Source organism: Rattus norvegicus, chromosome 5 (genome assembly GCF_036323735.1).
Source record: "Rattus norvegicus strain BN/NHsdMcwi chromosome 5, GRCr8, whole genome shotgun sequence".
NCBI lineage: Eukaryota > Metazoa > Chordata > Mammalia > Rodentia > Muridae > Rattus > Rattus norvegicus.
In genome coordinates this window covers 127,892,764-127,920,024 of record NC_086023.1, presented here as the reverse complement: position 1 = coordinate 127,920,024, position 27,261 = coordinate 127,892,764, and the positions used below count along the sequence as shown (strand labels likewise).

General features: G+C 46.7%; 1 protein-coding gene and 1 long non-coding RNA gene across 7 annotated transcripts; one reads left to right on the top strand and one right to left on the bottom strand.

Moving 5' to 3' along the window:
• Window positions 1-246: 246 nt before the first annotated feature.
• LOC134486962 (uncharacterized) lies at window positions 247-8,803 on the bottom strand. 5 transcript variants are annotated; one of them, XR_010066569.1, is made up of 3 exons: window positions 8,666-8,803; window positions 1,488-3,074; window positions 247-396 (listed from the first exon to the last, which is right to left on the bottom strand). It is a non-coding gene; the product is annotated as an uncharacterized LOC134486962 (long non-coding RNA). The 5 variants fall into 5 exon arrangements; XR_010066570.1 differs by having other exon boundaries at window positions 2,960-3,074; XR_010066572.1 differs by having other exon boundaries at window positions 1,488-1,585; window positions 1,793-8,678.
• Window positions 8,678-26,575, top strand: Cpt2 (carnitine palmitoyltransferase 2). Of its 2 annotated transcripts, none has more exons than XM_039109299.2 (5): window positions 8,678-9,420; window positions 17,436-17,516; window positions 19,054-19,160; window positions 23,193-24,508; window positions 25,984-26,575. In XM_039109299.2, the coding sequence occupies exons 1-5, from the start codon at window positions 9,269-9,271 to the stop codon at window positions 26,083-26,085; spliced, it is 1,758 nt and encodes a 585-aa protein (XP_038965227.1). In that variant the 5' UTR covers window positions 8,678-9,268; the 3' UTR covers window positions 26,086-26,575.
• Window positions 26,576-27,261: the final 686 nt, after the last annotated feature.

Below are 27,261 nucleotides of genomic sequence, written 5' to 3'. Positions count from 1 at the left end.
GTCATACAGCCTTGTCTTCCTATGACTGGCCCTGGGATTTTTAAGGCGTCTATTCAGTAGGTGGCAAAGGATCAGTCCCACTGCCTCCCAGTCAGTCCACTCCGGGACCACTCCATTTCCTGCTTTTTAATACAAGGCCAGCCACTGAAGAGTTAGAAAAACAAAATTTACATGGATAAAAGGACTTGTCCCAGTTAGAGTTTAACTGCTGTGAGCAGACACCATGACCAAGGCAAGCCTTATAAAGGACAGCATTTAATTGGGGTGGCCCTCAGGTTCAGAGGTTCAGTCCATTATCATCACGGTGGGAGCATGGCAGCATCCAGGCAGGCATGGTGCAGGAGGAGCTGAGAGTTCTTCATCTTCATCGGAAGGCTGCTAGTGGAAGACTGGCTCCTAGGCATCGAGAACCAGGGTAGTAAAGCCCATGCTCACAGTGACATGCCTACTCCTAATAGGGCCACACCTCCTAAGAGTGCCACTCCCCAGGCCAAGCATATACAAACCATCATAAGACTTAATTCTCCTTGGCACTGAAGAAAGAATATTTTTCCATTTGGAAAGTTTTACGAACAAATGGGACGATTAGGAGTCTCAGAAATCTGGGTCCATGTGAAGTATATCCCCAGCCATATACTCCACTTGAGGATCCTCCTGTCTCTGGTTAGGGAAGCATCCTGGGAGACTTACTGCCATGAGTATTAAATTAAATACGCACAGCACTGAGCTTCTGAGTCCGTTGTTTGTGACTGGGTCTCACTCTGTAGCCTTGGCTAGCCCGGAATGCACTTTTAAACCAGACTGGCCTTGACCTTGCTTCTTCAGTCTCTGCCTCCCAAGTGCTAAGATTGCATTTGTGCAGCCCCTGTCCCCACCATGAAGGTCTGGCATCCACATGCGTGCACATATATGTGCACATACAAACAGAAAGGAAAGAGTAGGAAGTAACTGGAATTACAGCTTAGAGCACAGAATAAAGGCAGCCCAATGCTATCCATTGGAATAATCTCGTGTTCCCTCAGAGAGGAGAAAGTGGGTGAAAATGATAATAGACCATGAAGGGTGCTAAGCTCAGAGCCTGAGCCTCATTCTCCACTAATCTTTGCTAAGATTTTACAAAAACTAAATGTTGATGTGGTGTAGTAGTACATGCTTTTAATTTCAGCACTTGAAGGCCAGCCTGGCCTACATAGCAAATACCAAGATATTCAAGACTATATAGAGACCCTGTCTCAAAAAAAAAAAGTTAAATGCAGACTAGTAACAAGCACAGCAAATGCTAGCTAGCTCTCACCACAGCCATCACTTCATCACTATTGTTACTCCTGGCAGGTTTTTGTTCTAGGACTATTATACAAACAGGATACAGAATGAGCTGGAAAAAACCTATCCCTCCCCTGTTCCCCCTCCCTGTGTGCATGTGCGTGTGTGTGTGTGTGTGTGTGTGTGTGTGTGTGTGTGTGTGCATAACATATGTGTTCAGGTACCTCAGGAGGCCAGAAGGTGTCGTCCAATTTCCTGAAACTGGAGTTACTGGTGACTGTGGGCCTCCTGATGTGACTGCTAGGGACTGAACCCAGGTCCTCTGGAAGAGCATCAAGAAGTTCTCTTAGCCTTCAAGCCATCTCTCCACCCCCTAGGATATGATTTCAAAGGAAAGACAAGAGAGGTACAAGGGAAAGGGGGATATAGTAAGAGTGTTATGGGACATAAGATTTTGAAGGAAAGGCAAGAGAGATACAAGGGAGGAGGTGATATAGTAAGAGTGTTATGGGACATGAGAAATATATACCTAAGTTATGGAAGGAAATGAGTTTGGAGTATTTCAGAGACAGCCCAACTGGAGGAAAATCGTCTTGAAGGACAGGGATGCGAGGTGTCTAGGTGGGACTCCAAAGCTTTTTTCCGAGGCCTGTCCTGAGATCATCATCCACTTCAGGTCAGGGGCTGTGTATACATCATTCCCTGTGCAGAACTGACCTGGTTTCAAAGCATCCCCTAAGGAAAGCTGGTTGTGTGGTATCATCTTCAACTCAGCCTGTTTCCACATGCCTCTTACTGTCCTCACCAAGCTGAGCCTTGAAAGGGGCATTCTCCTGCCACTGGCGTTGCAGGGTCTAACAGGCTTGAACATGGCAAAGTGGGGCTGAGAGACTTTGCCTTTTAACCTTCTCCCCCTTGCTAAAAACTGTTTGCTTTCTTATAATTAATCCCCAAGTTCTGTTCCCTTATTTGGCCTCTGACTCATTTTGAGACAAAACACCAAGGTCCAAAAATCAAAATTCATTGTTTGCCTAACGTGCAATCAAAATTAATTTACCAACTCACCTTAGCACAGACTCCACCCCCTTTTTCTCCTTAAAAACCCACTCCTGCTCCTGCACAAAACCAAACAAAAACCAAACAAAAACCCACCTGCTTTTTGCTTGCTCCTTTTTGGTACACACACACACACACACACACACACACACACACACACACACACAGTACCCCTCCTGGGTAATAATCTCCTTTGTGCTGAGAATTTGATGTCTGGGTATGCCCTGTACAGGCTCCAAGGGGGCCACCCTCCTAGGTGTCAGTGGCTTTAGAACCCCATATTTAGTAGAGGATGACATTTAACTCTAATGCCTCCTGCCTTTCCAGCAGAAATATCTAGAAATTGACCAAAGCATGTTGCAGAATGTTCCAGAAAGGTCCTTCCTATCTTAAACAGCAAGGCCACCATAACTAGGTCCTGTCCAACTTGGCCAGAGACGTGAGAGAGGGTGTGGATGACACAGGAAACAGTCGGGCTCACAGCTGGCTGGAAGGAATCCTTCTATCCCAAGGAGTCTTTCCCAGGAGGAAAGAACAAGAAAGCTCACTCAGGCTGGAGGGGTACCTGGAGGGCAGATGTCTCTATCCCTTTCAATATGTACACAAACCCAAAACTATCCCTTATTCGCTCTACACTTACCACTCAGCATTCCAGCCAACTACCTGCTACGTGTCATCTCCGGGTGTTGATATCCTCTCTTTAAGAATTTGTTGGATCAGGTTCTCTTAATGTAGTGGGCCAGCGGTTCATGAGCCTAGGAAACATTTTGTACTTGATAAAGTGTAAGATGGGTGGCATGAAAACGATCACAGGCAAGTAGAGACACATCTCTAACAAATGCTGCCTCTTCAGTCAGGGTGAGGAGGCTTCATCCCTGTCCTCCTCTTCCATGGCTTACCCATCCTGGCGTTGTGGAGTCCTGAGGAAAAACACATCAGCAAGAGGGCAGGTGACTGCCATCGTGACGTTAGGAGATCTCTCCATTGTACCAATGTAGACGGGTATTCCTGGGTAGGAAGGCCCAATGCTTATAGGCAGGGCTTAATCCTGATCATCAAAAGTAAGGAAGTTTAGGTGAGACAAGGCCTCTTCCCAGGGCTAAGTGAGGGTCACGTTTAGATTCCGGGGAGGTAAACTCCTTTAGAGTCCCAGTGGACCTTTCTATTATCACTTGGTCTTGAGGGTTAGGCAATCCCAAAAGTATGGTTAATCTCACTGAATTGTTGAGAGGCATAGGCAGGGTCATTACCCGTCTTGGAAGCCCATGGAACACCCATAACCAACATAACAGATTTCACAGCCTTGATGTGGAGGGAAGCTTTTTCTCCCATCAAGGCCACAGCATATACAAGGGAGGAGCAAGTGCCTACAATAGCTTGTACATATCTAAAATTACCAAAAGAGGGCTAGTGAGTCCCACCCATCCACCAAATAACATTGGGGAGTAACCTTCTTGGGTTGACACCTCCCCTATTGAGAGGCACTCACGGTGCAAATGGGGTGCAAGTGAGGTGAGATCTTGCGTGATGTCTGCATTGTGTCATGGATAATTCTGGAAAGTGCTTTTCTAAGTTTCTCAAGGAAAGGAGAAATTGTTGATGCAATGGTCTAGCCTGTTCCAAGAACCCCTGGTCAACAGTCATTAAGTCAGTCATCTCATTGCCCTTAGCCAAGATTGCTGGCAGCCTGGAGTGGGCTATGATATGAGAAATGAACCGTGCTGTGCCCTGTGCTCAAGGGCTCCTTGAAGGGAGTCATAAGGACGTGTATGGGCTTTTATAACTATTGTGTAGGACAATGGTAGGGTTCAAAGAGTCTATACTGCGTACTGATTGTCTGAAAATATGACAGGCTCAGTCTGACAGAGTTCAGAGATCCTCAGGAGTCCCAACAACTCCCCTAATTGGTCTGATCCAGGGTTCAGAAGGATGGAGTAACATCCTTCAAGTCTGGCCTCTAGTAATATCCCGTATCTTTGTTGGCAGTGGCCTTAGGGATCAGGGTACAACTGGGGAGGCTGTAGGGCTTAATTTCAATATGTAAGTGGGAAGGGGCCGCCAGGTGGTTATCTGGGGAGTGTCTGCAAAGCCTGTCATCATTTCTTGAAAAGTAAGGGAATCTGCCATTACGGGTTGAGAGTGCTTAAGAGAAAAGGGCAATATTACCTTATCAGGTTCCTTATTACAAATTCTCTTGCCAAGCCTTAAGAGCAAGCTTAAAGGTGATTTCATATTTGGAAGTTACCTTATGTATTTCTGAGTGAGCTTGGTGCAGTCACATGAGGGGGCCATTTTGCCACAGGGCCCCTAGGACCCAAATAATTGTTGCCAGCAAAGGCCTCAAAGGGTCATGCCTATTAAGGCTCATGTCAGACAAGCAGGCCATTATCTTCTGCAGGAGTCTCTTACCGTCCTGCGTAAGGGTGATTTTAGTCAGGGGCTATCGGGGCCTTCCGATGGGGAGAAGAGATTTCTCATTTCTTAATCTGGGATCAGAAGAAATGGTTTTAACCAATTAACAGTCCCACATAGTTATTGAAGCCCCATGAGGGAGTAGATCTCTTTCCAAGAAATAGAGAAGGCCAGGGGTCTAATCTGCTTAGAAAGAGAATCCCAGAGAGGCATACAGGGGCACTGACTGAAGCTTTTCAGGGGGCAGCCCACAGATTAAGCTCTTCTAAGTCTTAGGAGCTGTGAGGTAACTCCTTGTAAAGGAGATGAATCAGGATGTGCCAGCATAATGTTGTTCATCTAGCGGATGATCAAAATATCTTCAGGGACTGCTTGAGGCACAGCTCAGCCACTGAAAGCTGGCAGATGGTGGGTCTATTTTTCATTCCCTGTGGGAGGATGTCCATTGGTGTCTCTTAGCTGGTCTTTTCTATACTAGGCTCCCACACTGTAAAGGCACATCTGCATCCGTCCTGTAGTGCCAGGAGGATTTGGAAAACATCAGTCCTTCATATCCATCACCAGTCTGTGACAGAAGGCTGGGAGGGCACCGGGATGAGGCAGTCCCGCCTGAGTAGTCCCCATTTCTCCCATTTGTTCACTGATAGTTCTCAGATCTCGTAAGGGTCTATATTTTCCTGACTTCCTTTTTATAACAAAGATAGGGTGTTATGTCTACTGGTCGAGGGCTCTAAGTGGCCCAATTTAAGTTGTTCCTCAACCAGTTCTTTGAGTGTGGACAATTTTGGTTCAGTGATTGGCCGCTGGTTCACCCAGATATCAGTATCTGACGTCCAGGCCAGCAGTGTGGATACCGAGAGTCAGATACCGAGATGGAAGGAGGCCCTGGGTGGGCGGTGTCCCTTAGAATTGGGGGTGATCCCCTTTTAGGAGGCCTTGAGCTGTTCACGTTCCATGATGTCATCAAAGAAGACCTGATTATCCATTGTAAGGATGGCACCCATGTCCTCTAATGTGTCCCTGCCCCAAAGAGTGTGAGGGATGTCAGCAACAACAAATCCCATCTAGATGTCCAGTCATGGGTGAATGTGAAAACTTAAGGAGAGCCTGTCAGCCATTGCTCCTGCTGTGACTGCAGAAAGACAGGACATCTCTGTAGAGACTGCCTGAACAGTAGGCCAAGGACAAAGTGTCCTTGCAATAATAAAGGATTTCACTGGGCGGGAGACTGCAGGTCTTAGAACTCCTCTGATAAACTCTGAGGATGTCTTAATGCTCCGAAAGGCGTGTCCCTCAGCCCTGTCAATAAGAGGAGACTGCTCCAAGACGACTAAATGGTGGGCTCTCCTTAAGTTTTCACATTCACCCATGACTGGACGCCTAGATGGGATTTGTTGTTGCTGACATCCCTCACACTCTTTGGGGCAGGGACACATTAGAGGACATGGGCACCATCCTTACGATGGATGAGCAGGTCTTCTTTGATGACATCAGGCAGGCCTCTCTGCAAGTCTGTCCTCAGATCTTTGCCTGATGCCAAGAGGGCACTGGGAAAGGTAGTCAGAGTTGCTATAGGGTCTGGCCTAGGTCAAGGTCTCTGGTGGACACTACCCATGTATGAAGGCTATCATTACTGTGGACTGCCACCTCTGCGTCTCGGGTGGAAACATTAAGACCCTCCCAAGCCAATTGTTTAAAAGGCATGTCTCGAGTGGGTCCTGAATCGACCCTTCCCTCCACTGCCTCAGTAGTCCTTGTGAGAAAGTCCATAAAGGACTTGTCAGATTGTTGTAGGGAAGTAGGCAGAGGGATCTCTGGGAGTGCAGGCCTTAAGGGCCTTGAAAGACAGATTGGCCACCTGGCTGAAGTAGGCTGGTTGGCTGATAGTAGCTTTTGTAACTGGGTTATTGTTTGCCCTGTGGGCCGGTCAGCAGGTCTAGGGTGATGTTAAGGTTATATTCAAGATTTAAGTGTGCCTGACTCTCAGCCAGGTCCTGATGTGCTGACCACCAGTTTAAAAACGTGGTGGGCTCCAGTACTGCTTTAAGAAGATTGTATCAGTCATAATAGGTTTGTGAGTTCATGACCTTTGTGTTCATTGGCTGCCTTTCTAATTAGAGCAAAGTAAGCCAGGTTTGTATGTACCTCCCTGTTCCCTGCGCTCTGGACAGCTCGCTGCCTGACCTTACCTGCCCTTGGGGCTTGGGTTGAGTTGGCACAGAGCCATGCAAGACACAGACTCAGGAGCAGGTGAGAATGCTGTAGCAAGCTCATCTGAGCTCAGCTGCAAGCTCCTTTGATACCCTCCGCCCACGCCCCATTGGTCCTGAGAAAATACTTCCCGACTTGCTAGCATTGTTTGCACCAGAAATCTTTGTTCTCTCAGGCAGTCCTCAATTAGGTCCTCCTACAGGAGATGCTTTTGTAGCTGCACGGCGCCCAGCGTTTACATAGAGGCAGCTCTGCTGTTCCTGCTATACCTACCTCCCTTTCTGGACAAAGGACACAAAGGAATAAAACAAAAGCCTCATGCTTATATGGGGGCAAAGCACATAGACCACGAAGGGGTCAGTTTACAGTGCGTGTCGAGGGGCGGGGGGAAGCCAAAGGAGGGCACTTGACCATAAGGCAAAAAGGATAACTGCAATAAAAAACAAAACAAACAAACAAAAAAACCTGAACTCAAGCAAGCTCGATGCCCATACCCACACGGGTAGAGAGCACTGTACTAGGCCCCAGATGTTGCTTGTGACTCCGACCAAGACCCTTGGAGGAGGGGGTAAGTAAGCACAGAGTCAATAATCCAGACTCCCAGAGGCAGGCAAATGGCAGAAGAGGACTCGTTTACTACGGGAACTGGGCAAGCCTCTATACCTCCTTCCTAGCATCTCATTGTTTTTCAAGTAGCCAGATATAATGCTGTCATTTTCTCAGTGGCTCACTCCAATGCCTGATCCAACATTAGCAGTCTCTAGCCGTGCTGGAAGACCTAGGTTGGCTCAGGAAGGAAGTATCAACGGCTCATATGCCAGCATTGCCACTGGGCCTGCCTGGCTAAGTTCCTCCTGTAGTCAGGGACTCTTTTATCAACCACACCAGCACTGCAGTGTTCACTCACTCTAGGTAAAGCCTGCTGGAACCTGGGACTTAGGCCTCAAGCCCAGACGATTCTAGGTTCCACTTCCTCTCATTTCTTTGACTGCTTGACAGTTCGCTTATGCTGTGTTTGGTCTCCCTTCCCCAGCTGGATCTTTTTGTTGAAATATGAACTCTTTCTTCCCTTATCTAGTTAAAGTCTCTTGTTTCTAAGAACATTTATTTGGAAATTGAATATTACTTTTAACCTGGCTACTGTGTTGTATCCTTTCATAGTTAATTCAAACTCTGGGGATTACTTCAATACAGTTGCTTCAGTCTCCGGGATTTTTTCTCTAAGTAGATAAACTTCCTTGATCCTTACACAGTCTTCCTAGACTCCCAGCTCATGATATCTTAATGTGGTACAGGTTCATACCTAAATAAAAGATGCACAGTACTTGCCCACAGAAGGGCCAAGGCTAGACCAGGGTACATAAATGCAAACAAGGACTCTGCCCTTGAGGACTTCAAAATTTACTGTGAGAGGTAGATAATTAAATAACTCACAATTACAGCTAAGCTTTTTGTAGGATTGTGGGAAAAGCACTGTGGAATCACAGAGGGGAGGATTCACTCTTGCAAGATGAAGGATGAGGATGGAGAGGAACTCCTGAGACACGGGAGCTCAGGAACCTTACAGCTCTGAGGTGGGGCAGTGTCCCAATGGAACAGCATCCTGAGACATGGGAGCTCAGGAATCATAAGCTCTGAGTGAAAGCCTCCTCAGCAGAGGTGATGCAGCTCTCAGGGGAGCTAAGGAGCTCAGGAGCGCTCCCTCCCGCCCCCCCTCCTTTACCTCTTCTCTTCATTGCTTCTTTTCTTCTTGGCTTCTTCCGAAGATTTCAGGCTTATGGAACGCTACATGGACCTAGTATAAGCCTAACAAATTGTATTGGTAAAATAAGTATGTCTATTGTTCAGTAAATCTAGAACTGTGGGGGAGTTTGATCTTGTTCTCTACTTATAAGACAAAGGTTTGAAATGTTCTTGGTCTCTAGGGACCAAACTTTGACAAGTTTAGGTCTGCCCAAATGCCAAGTTTCAGCGTTTCTTTTTTCTCTATCTCTGATTCCTATTCAGTCTGTGAAAGGAAAAGAGGGCAGCTTCCGAGATATATGCCTGCCGCCTTGGGACAAGAAGTTGGACTTACTGTTCAGAGACCAAGCCCTGCCCGAGTGGGCGTGGCCCGTTCATGGGCGTGGCCGCGGTGTGGGCGGGTTCTGCGAGAGGATGAGTGCGGGCGGGGCCGCCGCCGGTCCGCGCCCGGAAGTGCCCTGTGGGCGGAGTTGAACTGGACGTTAAGTCCCTGCGCGGTGTCCGGCGTCCGAGGGCAGCGGCCTGCTTGCTCAGGAACTCCCTCAGCCGCCGCGTTCTCTAGCCGCCGTTGCTGCCCGGGACGATGATGCCGCGCCTGCTGTTTCGTGCCTGGCCCCGCTGCCCCTCGCTTGTCCTGGGAGCCCCTAGTAGGCCCTTAAGTGCTGTCTCGGGGCCGGACGATTATCTGCAGCACAGCATCGTGCCCACCATGCACTACCAGGACAGCCTGCCCAGGTGAGCCCAGCCTCCTGGCCCCGGCCACAGACCCGACTCCTGGCACTCAGGATTTGCCCTGAACCTCCGGCCTTGGAGGCAGCCAAATTGCCCAGCTTGGAAAACCTGAGACTGTGAGAATTCCCTGGCTCAGAAGATTCAGAAACTTTAAGACCGCTCCGAAACCCTCCCGTCTACAAGTTGTGATTCCCACAAACTCCCTCTCCATTAATCTTTCAGACAGCTACCCTGAGCCCTTCACACGTAGTACCTGAAAACCACCCGAATCCTTACTACTAGGGTAGTCTATTTGTTTTGTTTTGAGACAGGGTTTCTTCGTGTGCCCTAGAACTAGCTCTGTAGATCGCTGGCCTGCAGTGAACCTCTTGTTTCTGCCCACAGAGTGCTGGGATTAATAGCATTGGCACCTCTGTTCAGGGAGGAGAGCCAATTGCTAACATGGGTCTCCCTCGGGTCAATTTCCACTATCCACCTTCTTTACTTGTTGCTGAGAACAACCCACTCCTCTTCCAGTACCTGCTCTGTTAGTGTCCCATCAGATGCTGCAAGCACACCTTCGTCCTCAGTTTACCACTCTCCATCTTCTAAGGTCAGACTTAACCTAGAAACTTCTCATCCCCACCAAACCTTCCTCATCACTCTTTCGGGTGGTCCCCAACACTTCACCCACACTACCTGACCTATCCAAACAGCCCTAATGAGTGTTTCCCCATGTCAGTCACCCCCTCTCCCCAATACCCAGTACTTCCTTAAATCTGGAGTCTAGTTTTCTCTCTGACCTCTCAGCTTTGATCTGGCTTGCCAGATCTACTGCAAGGATAGAAAACACCTTCTTCTCTAAGCCACACCTAAATCGTCTTCTCTGCATTCACTGTTTATTTCCCAAACCAAGCTCCCCTCTTGGTGTCCTTCTGATTCAGCCATCCTCCTGTCCAGGAGCTTCCTGCTCCATCCAGGAAAAAACAAACATTGTTCCAAGGTATTGTCCCTGCTGTGGGGTTTGCTTTCCTCCATGTCCAGCAGTTATTTAACTCAGTGTCATCTGCCCACCCTGCCTTATCAGCAAGAATACCCTGTGTGCAAACGTGTAAAACCAGGCTACAGTGAGGTTCTCTGAATTCAGCGGGAGGGAGGGGGAAAGAGAAAGGGTCTTTACTATGGTAGGATGAGGGTGTACCGTGGCCTCTCCTGACAGCCTGTGTGAGCTGCACTAATATGTAGGGGAAAGGTGAGGGCTTGGGAAAGAGTGTTTTGATTTGCTGAGTCAGAAGGGCACTGACCTTCAGGCAGGCCTGTGCCTCACCCAGGTTTAAGATCAGGTGGACTGTTGGCAGTTGAGAATTGGGAACCTGTAAGAACATTCAACATGGTTTAGTCTGTACAAACATCTGTAAGATCCTGGAACTAGAAATAGTATTGCTTGTGTCAGGTAGTGGCAGGATCCTGAGGTATAAATAGTATCATTAGTCAAGTATAATGGTACATACCTTTAGTCCTGGCATTCCTGGACGATGGCTGTGAGTTCAAGGCCTGCCTGATCTATTTCGTGAGTTCCAGGATAGCCAGAGCTGTATTTTAGAGCCTGTCTTGGGGAAAACAAACAAATAACTAGCCCTCTCCTCTAAAAACCCAACCAGCCAACCAACCAAACAAACAAACAAACCCATACTAGTACTGTGTGCTCTTCATGGTGACTTTCCTGGTGCTTCATCTAGAAGTGGGAGTCAGGTGAGATTCTTTCTGTGTCAGCAATTCTGGGCTCGTGAAATATATTCTCTCTGAGTCTCATCGATGTCACACTTAGCCGGGAGCTCTGACCTTGAGGTCGACCTGGTTTCAGATTCTGCATATGTCGTGGGTGCTGCAGCTTTGCACAGTTAGAGCCACAGTCCTCGTGGGGCGAATGGCAACACACAGTTCTTTGTACTACTAGGAGACCCTCAGGATAAGATGCCAGGGATGAGGAGAGCATTGTCACACCCATTGTTCCTCTTTATCACTGCTTCGTTTTAGCCACAGTGGCCTTGGACTCCATCTAGTAGGAGCCCTGGGATTATCATTTGCTTGATTTTTTAAAGTGTTGTGGCTTTTGTTCTTGTATATGCTAAGATGTACATAATGGGGATAGAGAAATGGCTCAGTGGTTAAGAGAGATGCTGCTCTTGCAGAGGACTTGAGTTCTGCTCCCAGGACCACATCCAGCAGCTCCCAGCTGCCTGTAACTCCAGCTCCAGAGGGAGTAATTAGAATTAAATGCACCGTACAAAAGCCCCTGTGCAGGTTTGGCATAGAGCGCTCAGTAGGCATTCACAAGCATGTTACCTGGTACGTACGAGCTGACACTGACAGCAGTGACTTAATGTCTGGGTAGGTGAAGGAAGCCCAGTAGAAGGGTGACACTGACCTGGAATTTGATATTTACCAAGTGAGAGGAAGAACAGAGCTGCACATGAGGAAAAGGTGCCTGAAACAGTGTTGTACATAGAGAGGTCGAGAGGTAGGCATTAGCACAGAGCTGCACCATTTAGGCCTTGCTGGTTTGGGGCTGGAGTGTTTCATGGGGAGGGACCCTCTGGGGAGTCGTGTTAGATCTACAGTGATAGCTGGTATTCAGAACATAATGGGCAGATTCTGCAGAAAACCCGTGTGGGAGACAAAAGTGGCAGGGTTCACCTGGCACTAGGGTAACTGGTAGAGACTGATTTGTGAACTCCAAAGCCAGACTTCTTGTTTTCCAGAATAACTTTATTCTAAATGACTCTTGGGAACACTACCCCAATTATAACTAGATCCTGTAGACAGAGAAGGTTTATCTGTGTTCCTGCAGGCAGAATGCCGAAGTCCCTGCTTTGGGGAAGCAGACTGGGTAGGAGAGCACGGAACTCAGTAGCTTACATAGGAGATAAACTGCTTAGCATTTCCCCTCCATCTTTATTCGGGCAAATGTCTGTTAGATAGGGATGGGTGGCATAGGAAAACATGAGTGGTGGAGACGAAGTTGCTGTGAGCATCTCTCCGTACCTGGCTCTAACCTCTTTTGAGGCCTAATGAGTCACCCAGAGCCAAAGGAACTAAACATCCTCTCCTGTTTGAGCTTGTTACTAGGAGAATGGTTGGGGAACACTGTATAAAAAGATTGTTATAATAAGAGTCTTTCTGCATGTTGCAGAAAGTCCGGTTAAACTGGCTTCATTAGCTGGAGATCTATGAGCTCACACCAGCTGTTTAGCCTCCTGCTGAGCTCTTCGTTTATGTGATTTCCTTCTCAAGCCAGCCTTCTCTTGGCCTTCTCTTCGGTTGCAGAGAGGCAGCCCACACACCAACCTAGCTTACACCCATCTCTTGGTGACCAAAGCTAATGAACATTGCCGTTTCCTAGAAATTCTAAGTCCCATCTCATTGGTTTTTCACTGGGTTGCCAAGGATCTGACCAGGAGGCTAGAAGGCCACACTCAGGGTGGGCCGTCCACCTCACTTAGCCTAAGAAAATTCCTCATAGGCATCGGTACAGGCTGGCAGTTCCTCATTGAAATTGTTCCCAGGTGATTCTAGACTGTGTGGAGTTGACAGTTAAGGACAGTTCTTACCCTGTCCTTAGTGTAAGAACTGTAGGTAGGTAGGTAGAACTGTAGTGTAGGTAGTCTGGGTGGGCTGGTCTGCCAGCCCCAAGCATCCCTGTCTCCAGCTATATCTAGTGCCAGCATTACACCAATGTACTGCCATACCTGCTTTTTAAAAGTGGATTCTAGGGTCTCAAACTCAGGCCCTCCTGCTTTTTAAGCAAGCACTTTACTGATTCAGCCATCTTGCCAACCTAGAATTCACTGTTTTCCAGTATATCAGTTTTAGCATATTCACAGAACTGTGCAGCCATCACTACTGTCGAATCCATCTTATCATCCTGTCCCCTCAAAGCCCATCCTCGTTAGTCAGACACACCCACTCTGTCGGCCTCCCCTTTGTAGCCCTTGATCTTCCTTCTGGAAGGTGACCTGATGTCTGAACTCAGGATTGTTGGATGTCAACAGTCAGACATTTTCAAATCAGTGTGCCACCTATTAAGAGAATAAACTTGCAGTTGGCAAACTCCCACTGCTTCTGGTTTCACTCTTACTCCCTGCTTGGAAGAACCCATAAAAGTTGAAATGGCCAAATTAGAGCAATAAACTGTCACAATATATGGTCCTGAAAAGACTGTATGTTCAGGGTGAGGAGGATAAGGGAAGAAACACAGATGATAATGTCAAAACCCATAGGATAATTGGAGAGTTTCTAGCTTATCTTGTATATGCTAACAATTTCAAACATCCATTAATGATCTCACAGTTTGGTGAGCAGAGAAATAAGAATTGCTACAAAATTGAAAAACAAAAACCCTACTTATTTGTGTGTATGTGTGTGTGTGCGTGTGTATGCAAGTGCATGTGTGTGCTGTGTGGGCATTCATCTGCTGTGTGGAAGAGGAGGACAGAGGACAGATTGCAGGTTCTTTTGCCTCATGTGGTCTCTGAGGATCAAACTGAGGTCATTAGGCTTGGAGGTAAAGGCCTTTATTCACTAGACCCTCTTCCTGGCCCTGCCACTAAATTTGGTATGGAAAAACCTGGAGAGTGGGTCCTTCTTGGGAGTGGGGTATTATTGAAAGAGTAAGTGTGTTATAATAGCAAATTTGAACTGGCATAGTGGCTCACCTCTGTAATCTCAGCACTTTGGAGGCTTAGGCAGGAGGATTGCCATGAGTTTCAGTCTATCCTGGGCTCTATAGCACGACCTTGTCCCCAAAATAACAACTTTGGCCTTTTGTGGCCCATGTGCTGCTATCTTCTGTCATGTTATGATGTAGCAAGATGGCTTTCAAGAGTCTAGTCTTCTGCCAGGTGAGGTGGTCCATACCTTTAATCTCAGTACCGGGGAGGCAGAAGCAGGTGGATCTCTGTGAGTTCTTGGCCACCCAGAGCTTCATAGTTAGACCCCAGAATGAGAGAGAGAGAGAGGGGGGGGGGGAAGAAGAGGAAGAGGAGGAGGAGGAAAAGGAGAAAGAGGAGGAGGAAGAAGAGGAGGAAAAGGAGAAAGAGGAGGAAAAGGAGAAAGGGGAGGAAAAGGAGAAAGGGGAGGAAAAGGAGAAAGAGGAGGAGGAGGAAGAGGAAGAGGAGGAGGAGGAGGAGGAGGAAAGGAAAGGAAGAACGAAAGAATGAATTTGGACTGGAGAGATGGCTCAGCAGTTAAGAGTACCAGCTGTTGCTCTGCCAGTGGACCTGGATTCAACTCCCAGCATCCACACGGCAGCTCACAGCGGTCCATAACTCAAGTTCTAGGGGATATGACACCCTCATGCAGACATGTATGTGTATAAAATAAATTAAGAAAGAAAGAGAAGAGGGGAGGTACATCCCAAGCTATGCTCAAAAATAAAAAGAGAGAAAGACAAAGAAAAAAGAAAGATCAATCAAGCCTTCTCAGACTCCCCAGTCTCCAGAGCATATGTTTTTCTTTGTAAATTATGTTGTCTTGTATTGTGACCACTTAAAACAGCCTAACGCTGGGTGGAAGAGGAAGTAATTAGTTAATTCATCAGATATAAGTTTATTAAAACCCTTCCCTATGTTGGCCCATATACCAATGGTCACCAGAGAAGAAGCTCTATGGGAAGAATTAGTAGTGGAAGGGCCCTCTCTGTAAGACACCATAAGCGCAAGAGGCAGTTCTGTGCCCCTCCTCCTGGCTTCATACTCACACCAGTGGCTGGAAACTTCCAGAAGCCTGCAGATGTTACAATTCAGGGTCCATCCCAGGGGCTTTCCTGGAGTGAGCTCAAACAACTCTCTCCTCCTCTAAGTTATTTTGCTCAGGACTTTGCAGCAACAAAAAAAACTCTTTCATTGTGTAATTAGTGATTTAAAACAAAATCACCACTCTGAAAATGTTCATATTCCACTGAAGAAAAATTCAAACGTTTGTATTAACCTGTTTTTCACAAACCACTGTTGTCTCTGATTTAGGATTTTCCTTAAAAAGAAGGGAAAACTCTTAATTCCTTTGGTGTTAAAACCTAAGAAATTTAAATAATAATCTTTAAATTATAAGACAGCTGAGGGAGCATTTGGGACTCCTGTATAAGTCAGTGCCTAGAAAGGGGTCTGTGACATTAAAGCGTCTTGAATGGTCCGTTACCTGAGGGTATCTAAGTTCACAGTGGCTAGAAATAACTTTCATTTATTCTCATTATGAAATCATAGATAAGTAGGCATTTAAAATAAGTAGGTGTAGTACAGCACATCACAAGCCGAGCTGTGTGGCCAGGCGGAAGTGGCCACACCTTTATTCCAGCACCTCGGAGGGAGAGGCAGGCAGAGCTCTGAGTTCAAGGCTAACCTGCTCTACAAAGAAAGTTCCAAGACAGCCAGAGCTCTGTTACACAAGAAACCCTGTCTCTAAAATCCAATAAATCAATAAACAAATTAACTGAGCTGTGCTTTGTGGATAGTTGTTTGGTTTTCATGAGGGACAGTTAAAGTTCAGTATTTTGCACATAACTTAATTTCATCTTGGTAGAAGTAAGGTAAGCAGCTACTATTGTGTTAATACTAGGTTGTGTATCTTTAAATGAAATTATTGATAGGCAGAGAAGATGCCATGCCGTCTGTATTTCATTTCGCCATTGGAGCAGTATCCTCACTATCATAGCCAGTAAGTCAGCCTTGGGCACTCTTGCTGTTGTTTGAGCACATGGGGTGCCTAGCAGTTACTGATAGGATGCTGGTGCTGGGCGGTGTAGTGGTCAGTTTCTACCTTTCAATGGATGCAGCCTCCATTTGAGCTGTTTTGGGAAGATCTTTGCTTCCCTTCTTTTTTTTTTTTTTTCTGTTTTTTTCTGAGACGGTTTCTCTGTGTAGTCCTGGCTGTCCTGGAACTTTCTATGCATGCTGGCCTCGAACTCATCGGAATCTGCCTGCCTCTGCCTCCCAGGTGGGAGTCTGGGATGCCTTGATTGGGAATCTGCGTGTGAACACTGAAGGTCCTGTTTCCCAAATGGTTCTTGATTGATTAATAAAGACGCTAGCAGCTGTGAGCTGGGGAAATAGGTGGGACTTCCAGTCCCTCCACCCCACCTCCCATTGGCCATTGGCTACTTCCCCGACTGGGCCTGGGGTAGTAGGCAGGATGTTAGAAACTTAACTAAGCTGAGGGCAGATTTAGTGTTGAGCTGGGACTAAAGGTAACTGAGTAGTTGAAGCTGAGGGCAGATTTAGGGTGCGGAGTTGGGAGTGAAAAAAAGGGCGTGATGGCCAAGGAAGGCTTGGAAGAGCCAGGCCACTGAACTAAAAATAAGCTAATGTGTGTGTGTCTTTCATCAGTGAATCCAAGGGAACCTAGGTGGGGCTGGCAGTGCGCTCCACCTGGAGCTTAAAGTGGGGCCGCAAAAACTACACGCAACACTGGAGTTATAGCATGAGCCTCCACTCTGGCTTTGTTTCACTCTTATGTGATTCTCTTTTGTAAAGTGCTCAACAGTATTTTACAAACAAAGCTTTTTTCCTTTCATCATGGGTTGTTGGGAATGTATGTTCAGTCAAAAGGTAGAGCTTAGTACTGAACAGTGTTAACAGTTAGTATAGCTGACCAGGAAACAGAAATGCTTGGGAGAGCCTCTACTTTCTCATTTCAAATCTATTATTATTTATTAATTAATTAAAATGCTTTTATAGGACTTTTACTATAATAGAATGGGATCGACCTAACTGTTGGTGCAGTAGTAAATTCATCAGCTCTGATCGTTGCTACTCACTTATTTACTGTAATGCTAGAATCAAACCAGGGCCTCAGGCATGCTATGCTAGGGAAGTGTTCTACGCTGACCTACATCCCAGCCCCATCACTTCTGACTTCTTACTGGCTTTTCCTTTTTTTAAAAAGGGGAATTAATTATCCAGTGCTTGGTTTACTAGTTTCACTTGCAAAGCTTCTTGGCGTCTTCCAATGCTGTCAGCCTCACACTGACTTTGTGTTCTCCCTAGGCTGCCTATCCCTAAACTTGAAGACACCATGAAGAGATACCTCAATGCACAGAAGCCTCTCTTGGATGACAGCCAGTTCAGGTAAACACTGAATCCGGTGAACCATTGCTAGCAAGTAGAATTGGAGGGAGGCTAGCAAAAGTGGTCACAGACCAAACTCCAAGCGATAGCAGTTGTCTGACAAAGCCTCCCGAACCTAGCACCTGCTTTATATTTGCACATTCAGGAGGTAGGCTTGGATTCCAAAGGACTAATCCAAAGTTCCTCTAACTCAACAGGAGATGGGTTATAAGCCAGAATGGCGTGTTTGTGCTTTATCTTGGGAGGTTGGCTAGTATTGGTCATATTCAAGAGACCAGTGTTCTGGGGAGGGAGACCCATAAAAGATTATAGGCAGACCAGAGTGTGCTTGCTGAAGACAATTACCAGATTGGATACTGTGCCCCAAGCACATGCTCTTTTCAAACATCAGAATGAGACCGTATATGGAAACCAGGTTGTTGCAGATGTAATTAATTTAGATGAAGTTCTGCTGGGATCAGACGAATCCCCAGTCCAGCACGGCTGATGCTCTTCAGAGTCGCTGACAGCCAAAAAGAACTCAGGTAGAGATTGGACTGTTGTGTCTACAAGCTCAGAACACCAAAGACTGTTGCCAATACCAGAAGCCAAGAGAAAGGCATGGAACAGATTCTGTCTTCCATGGTCCGCACAAAGAACGCCATCTTGTTGACACCTTGGTTTTGTGCTTGTAGCTTCTAGGCCTCCCAGAGAGTAAAACCCTAGGGTTTTGTGTTTGTTTGTTTGTTTGTTGTTGTTTTGAGTCAGGTACATAGTACTGGTTGTCCTGGAACTTACTATGTAGACTAGGCTGGACTTGAACTCACAGAGTTCTGCCTCTCTCTGCTCCAGAGTGCTTGTGCACCACCACACTAGGTTTTCATCTATATTGGTTTTGTGGCAGCAGTAAGAGCAACCTTAGGAAACCAACACAGCACAGACTGAAGAGAACATCACATCTGGTATTGTTAGGACAGGTGTATCAGGGCCTTGTAGTGTGGTCTAGCTGGTGCTGTTGCCCACACTGCGAGTCTTCTGTACAGGTTACTAGTATCGTCATTAGTCCACAGTAAAAGGAACGGGTGAACTGTTCATAGGTGTCTGCTTTGAAATAGTCTACAGTTCTTTTAAGCAATGCAATGGCTTCCAGTTACTGTGCCATGTTTTCCTCGCTCCCAAACTTTATGTGTTTTAATTCCTCGAGATGGCATTATTATCTCTCCTTTATGCAAATAGAAACTGAGACCTGGAGAGATGAGCAACTTGTCTGCAGTCAGCTGGTTTGAATGTGGCAGAGCTAGGATTCAAACTTGGCCCCTTTTGATCCCAAAGCTTTCCTCCGTGCCAAACGGCCTCCTCGTGGACAAGTGTTCTGTGAGGCACCTTTGGCCGGCCCAGTTCCCTAGGTGCATCCATCGTAGACTCCCGTGTGCTCTTCTGACCTCATTCCAGGGTCTGGGAGATGCGCTGGGCACCCAGAGTGTGAATTCCTGCCCAGGAACCTGTAAATCATGTATTCCCCACTGTGGCTTGACCTGTCTTTTCTTGAAAATTGCAGGAGAACAGAAGCGTTGTGTAAGAATTTTGAGACTGGCGTTGGGAAGGAGCTGCATGCCCACCTGCTTGCTCAGGATAAGCAGAATAAGCACACCAGCTACATCTCAGGTAGGTGGGCGGGGCGGGGCGGGGGGGCGGGGCGGAATGGGCGGGGTTCATCGGTCCCCTGAGACACCTCAGCTCCTTCCCTTCCTGAAGTGTGTGGAGGGAGGCTCTGTGAGTCCCAGCGCTTAAGCAGGTGTGGGCTGGCATCCACATACGAGACCAGCGGCTTGCCTTCGCAGTGCATGGGGTTGAGACAGAATTTAAGATTCTGTCTGAAAAAGGTGCAAGAGTCTCGTGCCGTGAGTGTTGTTCAGTCCTGCACCATCTGGCCTAATGTCCTCTGCAGCCTTATCTCATGTGCCTCTCTGATGTGAGTCATGCTTCAGCCACCTGCTGCATCTGGCTTCCGGAACTGTCCCCATGTTCTCATTTATCATTTACATTTTGTTCCTGGTAGAGCGATCCTTCCTCTGTGATCCAGGTAGAGGCAGTTGGTCTGAGAAAACCCAGTTTTCGTTGTCTTCGGTCTAGAGTCAGTGGTGTTCACCCCTGTTCTTACACTTAAAAAAAAAAGGTGTTTTATTTTTTTTTTATTTAAGAAATATTTTATTATTTTTGATATTGGGGGGGGGTGTCTCCCTTTGTAACCCAGGCTGGTTTCAATTTCATGAAGCTTCAAGTAGCTGGGATTATAGATGTACCATTACACTTAGCATAATATATATTTTAACTGTACATTTATCTATTTTTGGCCGGGGTTCATGAAGTCAGAGGACAGACTGCAGAACTGAGTTCTTTCCTCCCACCATTTGGGCTCCTGGTGCCAAATTTCAATGGTCTGACTTGACAGCAGCACTTTTACTCACCCAGCCATTTTCCCATTTTCTTGGCCCATTGTTTATAGTTTTATCCATTATACGTACATACATACGTACATACATACATACGTACATACATACATACATACATACATACATACGTACATACAGTTTAAAGAACCATGTAGGCTGAAGATATGGCTTAGCAGTTAAGAGCACTCACTGCTCTTATAGACCTGGGTCTGGCCACTAGCAGCCATGTGAGGTAGCTCACAACTGCTTTTAACTCCAGTTCAGGGGTTCGACCCCTCCTTCTGGCCTCTGTAGTTCCTGTACCCAGACTGCTCACATACACTAATGCAGACTCATATACGCATACATTGTCTATTGGATATTTCTTTATTTACATTTCAAATGTTATTCCCTTTCCCAGTTTCTTGTCCATAAGCCCCTTCTCCCCTCCTCCCCTTCTTCTATAAGGGTGTTCCCCTCCCCATCTACCCCTGCTTATCACCCACCCCCGCATGCTTTTTTAAAAATCAAATTATCTTGTAAGACTTGTTGGGATAAGCAGAAGTTGGCCTACTCACCCTAATTTCTTACTTTTCACTTGACTATTTCTCTATTTACTGACCAGGATGGTGCTATGTAGCCCAAGCTAGCCCTGGATTTGTGATCCCCCTGCCTCTGCTTTTTTTTTTTTTTTTTTTTTTTTTTTTTGAGACAAGGTTTCATTGTGTGACCCTAGCTGTCCTGGAACTTGCCCTGTAGTCCAGGTTGGCCTTAAACTCAGGGATCCACCTACCTCTGCCTCTGCTGGGATTAAAGGTGTGAGCCACCATCACCTGGCTATCTTTAATCTTTTTGGCGGTGTCTGTTCCAGGACTTTTAAATTGTTCAGTCAGGGCTGTGACCTCTTGGCCTGTGGAGAAACTGCTCTCTTGGCATCTTTTCCCTCATCGTTTGCCTTATTTTCACTCTTGGCACCTTTACCGCCGGCCATGGCCTCTCTTCAGCCTTTCCTCATGTTGGGATGTTGATTTCTTAGACTTCATATTTCCCTCTCTCGGCTCCTCCTTCACTGTTTTCAGAGATCTTTGCCTTTTGGGAGCAGAACGCAGGAAGCAGTCCCGTGCTCTGTGCATCCTTGAGTGGTAGACACTTGGTTTGGCTGGGTTGCAAATGACTGAGCCACAGGATTTTGAAAGCTATTTCCCATTGTCTGTTAGCTCCCATTGTTGCTGTTGTCAAATCTGATATTATTCCGAGCTTCAACCTTTGTCTGTTTTCTCTCTGACTCTGGAAGTTCCTGGTTTTATTTACGTTTTTGTCCCCAGTGTTCTGAAACTTCACATAATGTATTGATATGTATCTGTCCCTACTTATTTTTGCTGTGTCACTGATTGAACCCTCTTGCTCACGTCGTCCATCTGTCCTGAGATGTGTGCTGTTTTACTTATTTCATTTCTTCTCGTCTGGTGAGGATGTTTTCTCTTTCTGGGCTGATGACTGTTCATGCCCTAGTCCTCCCGTGTCTTAGCTCTGTCATATTTTCTGGAACTTTATTTTCTCTCTCAGCTCTTCTGTGGAATTTCTAATTCCTGGTCTTTGCTCTCCACTTCTCCCCTCTGCTCCACCAGCTCATTTTTGGTCAGGATTACTTTTTTTTTCAATGTTTACACACACTTGCAGTTGTCATAGGACAACTTGTAAGACTTGGGTCTCTATTATTATGTGAGTCTTGAGGATCTAACTCAGGTCATCATGCTTAGTGGCAGGTGACCTTACCAAGCTTGAGAAGATTTTCTTTTTAAGCTTATTTTTAGAATGTTTTTAACTTTCTTACTCTTACTCACTGTGATCTCTGCCCTCCCAGTTCCTTTCCCTTTCATCTTGCCTCCCCCCCACTCCCCGCCCTGGGAGCTGAGGACGGAACCCAGGGCCTTGTGCTTGCTAGGCAAGCTAGGCGCTCTACCACTGAGCTAAATCCTCAACCCCTCATCTTGCCTTTTGTCTGATGCTGCTTCATCCCTGACTGTCTACTGATGAGTGGCATGTTCTCTGTGGGTAGGCATACCTTTTGTGGTTGGGTTCATTGTTGCCTTGGGTGCCTCTGATGGTGGTGTCTCATTAGAGTCTTTAGGAAGGTACTTCTCGTCACCCCCCACTGAGTGTGGTGTAGAGAAGTGGGGTCAGGGCTTCAGTGGTGTAAAGAAGTGGGGCCAGGGCTTCTGTGAGCTCAGTTGGGATGTCTTCCACCTTCTCTCAATGGAGAGAACAAGAGTGGGGAAGGAATTATAGAGTTGCAGGCAAACATGCCATGGTACCATTTTGCCCTGGTTCTCTGGGAGGTCTGCTGTGTGAAGCAGGTTGTGTATTGCCTTCTTGCTAGGTTGAGATTGGCCGCCTTCCATCTGTCTTGGGCATCACCAGTTGCCTACATACTTTCAGACTTTCAGTCTTTCCTTTCTCATTCTCTTGACCTTAACAATGACTGGCTTGGCATTTTTGTAATCCTGGATATTCTGACTACCCAAAAGGCTGAGACAGAAGAACTACAAACTTCAGACTAGCCGTAGCAACAGTGAGACCATGTCTAGGGTCATAAAAAAGATACACACATAGTAACAGTTGCTTTAGAGGGTGTGGGAACTAGAGCTCTCATATAGGGCTTATGGGTATTCCTCAAAAGGCTTAACAGAAGCCAAGTGTGGTGGGCAAATCTTTAATACCAGCACTCAGGAAGCAGAAGCATTCAGATCTCTAAATTCAAGGCCAACCTGTCTACAGAGTGAATTTCAGGACTGCTAGGGCTATGTAGAGAGACACTGTCTCAAACAAACTAAAAAAAAAAAAAAATTAGAAAGGCTTCGGAGAGACTTACCTAGCTTACGTATGTTCTTAAAAGAAGTGAGAACATGTGTCCACATAGAAACTTGAATATAAAGGTTCATAGGATTATCATAATTGGCTAAGGGGGAAAAACCCCAGATATCCATTAACTGGTGAATGGATAAACAGAGTACTAGATCCATGTTACATGCATGGTACAACCTGGGTAAGCCTCAGAACCATTATTAAAAGTAACAGAATCCAGATGCCACAGACCATGCATTGTGTGACACTGATAGTGCGGCATAAATCACTGTGCAGCCAAATACGGTTGGTCACCTTCTTGAAGCTAGTATCATTTCTTTTACCTGAGCTGGAATTCTTTCCTTTCTTAAATTTTGTTTTTAGATATTGCATTAGCTTTTTTATGTTTTCTCTTTCTTAGGCCCCTGGTTCGATATGTATTTAACTGCTCGAGACTCTATCGTTTTAAACTTTAATCCATTTGTGGCATTCAATCCGGACCCAAAGTCTGAGTATAATGACCAGCTTACCAGGGCAACCAACTTGACTGTTTCTGCAGTCCGGTTTCTGAAGACACTTCGGGCTGGCCTTTTAGAACCAGAAGTGTTCCACTTGAACCCTTCCAAAAGTGACACAGACGCCTTCAAAAGACTCATTCGCTTTGTTCCTCCCTCTCTGTCCTGGTATGGAGCCTACCTGGTCAACGCATATCCCCTGGATATGTCCCAGTATTTCCGGCTTTTCAATTCAACTCGTATACCCAGACCCAATCGTGATGAACTCTTTACTGACACCAAGGCTAGACACCTCCTGATCCTAAGAAAAGGACATTTCTATGTCTTTGATGTCCTCGATCAAGATGGGAACATTGTGAATCCCTCAGAGATTCAGGCACATCTAAAGTACATTCTCTCAGACAGCAGCCCTGTGCCCGAGTTTCCTGTGGCATATCTGACCAGTGAGAACCGAGATGTCTGGGCAGAGCTCAGACAGAAGTTGATTTTTGATGGCAATGAGGAAACCCTGAAGAAAGTGGACTCTGCTGTCTTCTGCCTCTGCCTAGATGACTTCCCGATGAAGGATCTTATTCACTTGTCACACACCATGCTGCACGGCGATGGCACAAACCGCTGGTTTGATAAGTCCTTTAACCTCATTGTAGCCGAGGACGGCACTGCTGCAGTCCACTTCGAGCACGCGTGGGGGGATGGGGTGGCAGTGCTTAGGTTTTTCAATGAAGTGTTCAGAGACAGCACTCAGACCCCTGCCATCACTCCCCAGAGCCAGCCTGCCGCCACCAACTCCTCTGCGTCTGTGGAGACGCTCAGCTTCAACCTCAGCGGTGCTCTCAAGGCTGGCATCACTGCTGCCAAGGAGAAGTTCGACACCACGGTGAAAACCCTCAGCATTGACTCCATTCAGTTCCAGAGAGGTGGCAAGGAGTTCCTGAAGAAGAAGCAGCTGAGCCCCGATGCGGTGGCCCAGCTGGCCTTCCAGATGGCCTTCCTGAGACAGTATGGCCAGACGGTGGCTACCTATGAGTCCTGCAGCACTGCAGCCTTCAAGCACGGCCGCACAGAGACTATCCGCCCAGCCTCCATCTTTACTAAGAGATGCTCCGAGGCGTTTGTCAGGGACCCCTCCAAGCACAGTGTGGGCGAGCTTCAGCACATGATGGCTGAGTGTTCCAAATACCATGGCCAGCTGACCAAAGAAGCAGCGATGGGTAAGGCACGGGTGAGGACACTGTGGATCTTGCCCTCCGTGAGCGTCAGTCCTATGTCACTCACATCAGATCCCTACCCATCACTAGGGTTAATCTACTTGCCAACTCCCAAATGATCTTTTCCTATGCCAGCCATGTCTGAACAGCCAGAGCAGCCACTAGGGATCAGAAGCTAAGGTGACATGGGGACTTTCCCTCATTTAAAGTCCATCTCAGCTGCAGTAAATGGTTTGTTGTGTTGTTGCTGTTTCCCCTGCCCCTTAGTGGTTCAGACACATTTTTGGATTTAGGGTTTCTGAGCCTGCCCCATTATCTCACCTCAGCTACAGTGTAAATAGTTCATCTCAGAAGCCCATGGCAGTTATTGGTTGGTTTTTTTGAGACAGGGTTTTCCTGTGTAGTTCTGGCTGTCCTGGGACTCTCTATGTAAACCAGGTGAACTCAGAGATGTGCCTGCTTCTGCTTCTGCCAGGGAACATATGTTTGTGATAAAATTCAAGAACTGGAAAGGACATTGAGGATCTCATAGTCTAGTCCTGTTGTGTAGCATTTAATAGCGCCCTGGAATGAAGTGGTGCTCAAAACAGCTAATTAATTCTTTATCCATTCTTTTACGTTAGGAAGCTAAGCCACTGGCCCAGGGTTACACATGGCTGAGATAAGAACCCTGGGTAGATGATGTCCTTACAGCTTTTTCCACCCAGTCAGTCTGTTACGCAGAGTTTTACCCAGTTTTCTTAACGCACTCAAGAAGCAGTGATGGGTGAGGCAGGTGGTGCATGCGTGTGTTGCTGAGGGATGAACCCAGGGCCCTACCCATCGAGCCTCGATTCAGTTGTGAAGTGTGTGGTTCCTTTCATGCCATCTGGCTCTGAAATGATTCAGTCTTTTTGTTTGTTTAATTATTTTAGATGTATTATTTTACTGTGTGAGTGTTTTGCCTGCCTGTATGTATGTGCACCATGTGTGTTCCTAATGCCTGTGGAGGTCAGAAAAGGGCATCGTATTTCCTGACACTGGAGTAGCAGGCAGTTGTGAGCCGCTATATGGGTTCTGAGAACTGAACTGGGTCATCTGCAACAAAAGCTCCCCTGGGCCAACTCTCCAGCCCTTAGTTTGTTTGTTTGTTTGTTTCTCTCTATGGTAGTAGCTGACCTGAAACTCAATGTATATACCAGACTGGCCTTGAACTCAGGAGATCCTCCTGCCTCAGCCTCCCTAGTGCTGGGAGTAGTTATGCACCACATTCAGTGTTTTTAGCATCATGCTTTCATGTTAGGTTCATGTTCTGTCCATCCGTTAGCAGCTGAGAATAGAGTTTTTACGTGTTCTGGAGTGGCCTGCTGTATGGTAAGCTAGAGGTACCTGTGCCGGGGTAGAGAAGACCGTTCTCCCACTTTTTGTGTGGTGGTTCCTATTGTGGCTGGGGGTCACCTACAGTCTTCACTGTGATGTTCTGAGACTGGATTTTCGTTTTGTCTGACAGGCCAGGGCTTTGACCGACACTTGTATGCTCTGCGCTATCTGGCAACGGCCAGAGGACTCAACCTACCTGAGCTCTATCTGGATCCTGCATACCAGCAGATGAACCACAACATCCTGTCCACCAGCACTCTGAACAGCCCAGCAGTGAGCCTTGGGGGCTTTGCCCCTGTGGTCCCTGATGGCTTTGGCATTGCATATGCTGTTCACGATGACTGGATAGGCTGCAATGTCTCCTCCTACTCAGGACGCAATGCCCGAGAGTTTCTCCACTGTGTCCAGAAGTGCTTGGAAGACATTTTCGATGCTCTAGAAGGCAAAGCCATCAAAACTTAGCTTCCTAGTCGCTGAAAAGCCTCCATTCTTCCTCATGAACATGGATGTTCATGTAGCTGGAAGGTGCCATCTTGTGCCCAACAAAACTAATCCCAAGGTGCTTCCACAGCCAGTGCTGCAGGCTGAGCTGGAAGAGCCCAACTGAAGGTAGTGAGAGGTCGCAGCTGTAAAGCCCTCTTTGTTCAGGAGATAGGGTTTGGAAAACTAACTCAGCTGTATTTATTGTTTAAATAGAAATAAAACCTGGTGTTGCTTAGAAATATGGTTCCTTTTTCTTTTAAATCCTCCACCTTGTTTTCTAATCCTCCAAAGAACTTCCCACCAGCATGAACAGGTTACGCAGTGACCTTGGGGTCCCAGTCTTGGGGTGGCACAAGTCCTATGTGCCTGTAAGCTTGCCCGGGTCTCTGGGATACAGTCTATTTAAAAGCGTTCCTTCCTGAGAAGCCCTCGGTTCTGTCAAGGTTGGACCCCCAGTGTAGGGGATTGTGTGTGTGGGGGGGACATAGATGGGGAGGGGAACACCCTTATAGAAGGGAAGGGAGAGGGGCTAGGGGGCTGATGGACAGGAAACTGGGAAAGGGACATTTGAAATGTAAATAAGAAATACCCAATTTTTTTAAAAAATGGAAAAAATAAATAATTTTTTAAAAAGGCATCCCTTCCTAAGGTGTGAACTTATAGACCAGCCGGAGCAGAAGCTCTTCCCGGGGATTGGAAGCTACTTCATTTCCTTCTTTCCTAGTCGGATAAGAAATCCTCATTTGTTCTTTTGTTCTTGCTTGCTTGCTTGCTTCCTAGAATTTGTTTTTATTTTTAATTTTTTAAATTATTACTATTTCTTTCTTTTTAAGACATGGTTTCTCTGTGTCCTGGAACTTGTACTACAGTCCAAGCTGGTCTCGAACTCAGAAATCTACCTGTTTCTGCCTCCCCAGTGCTGGGA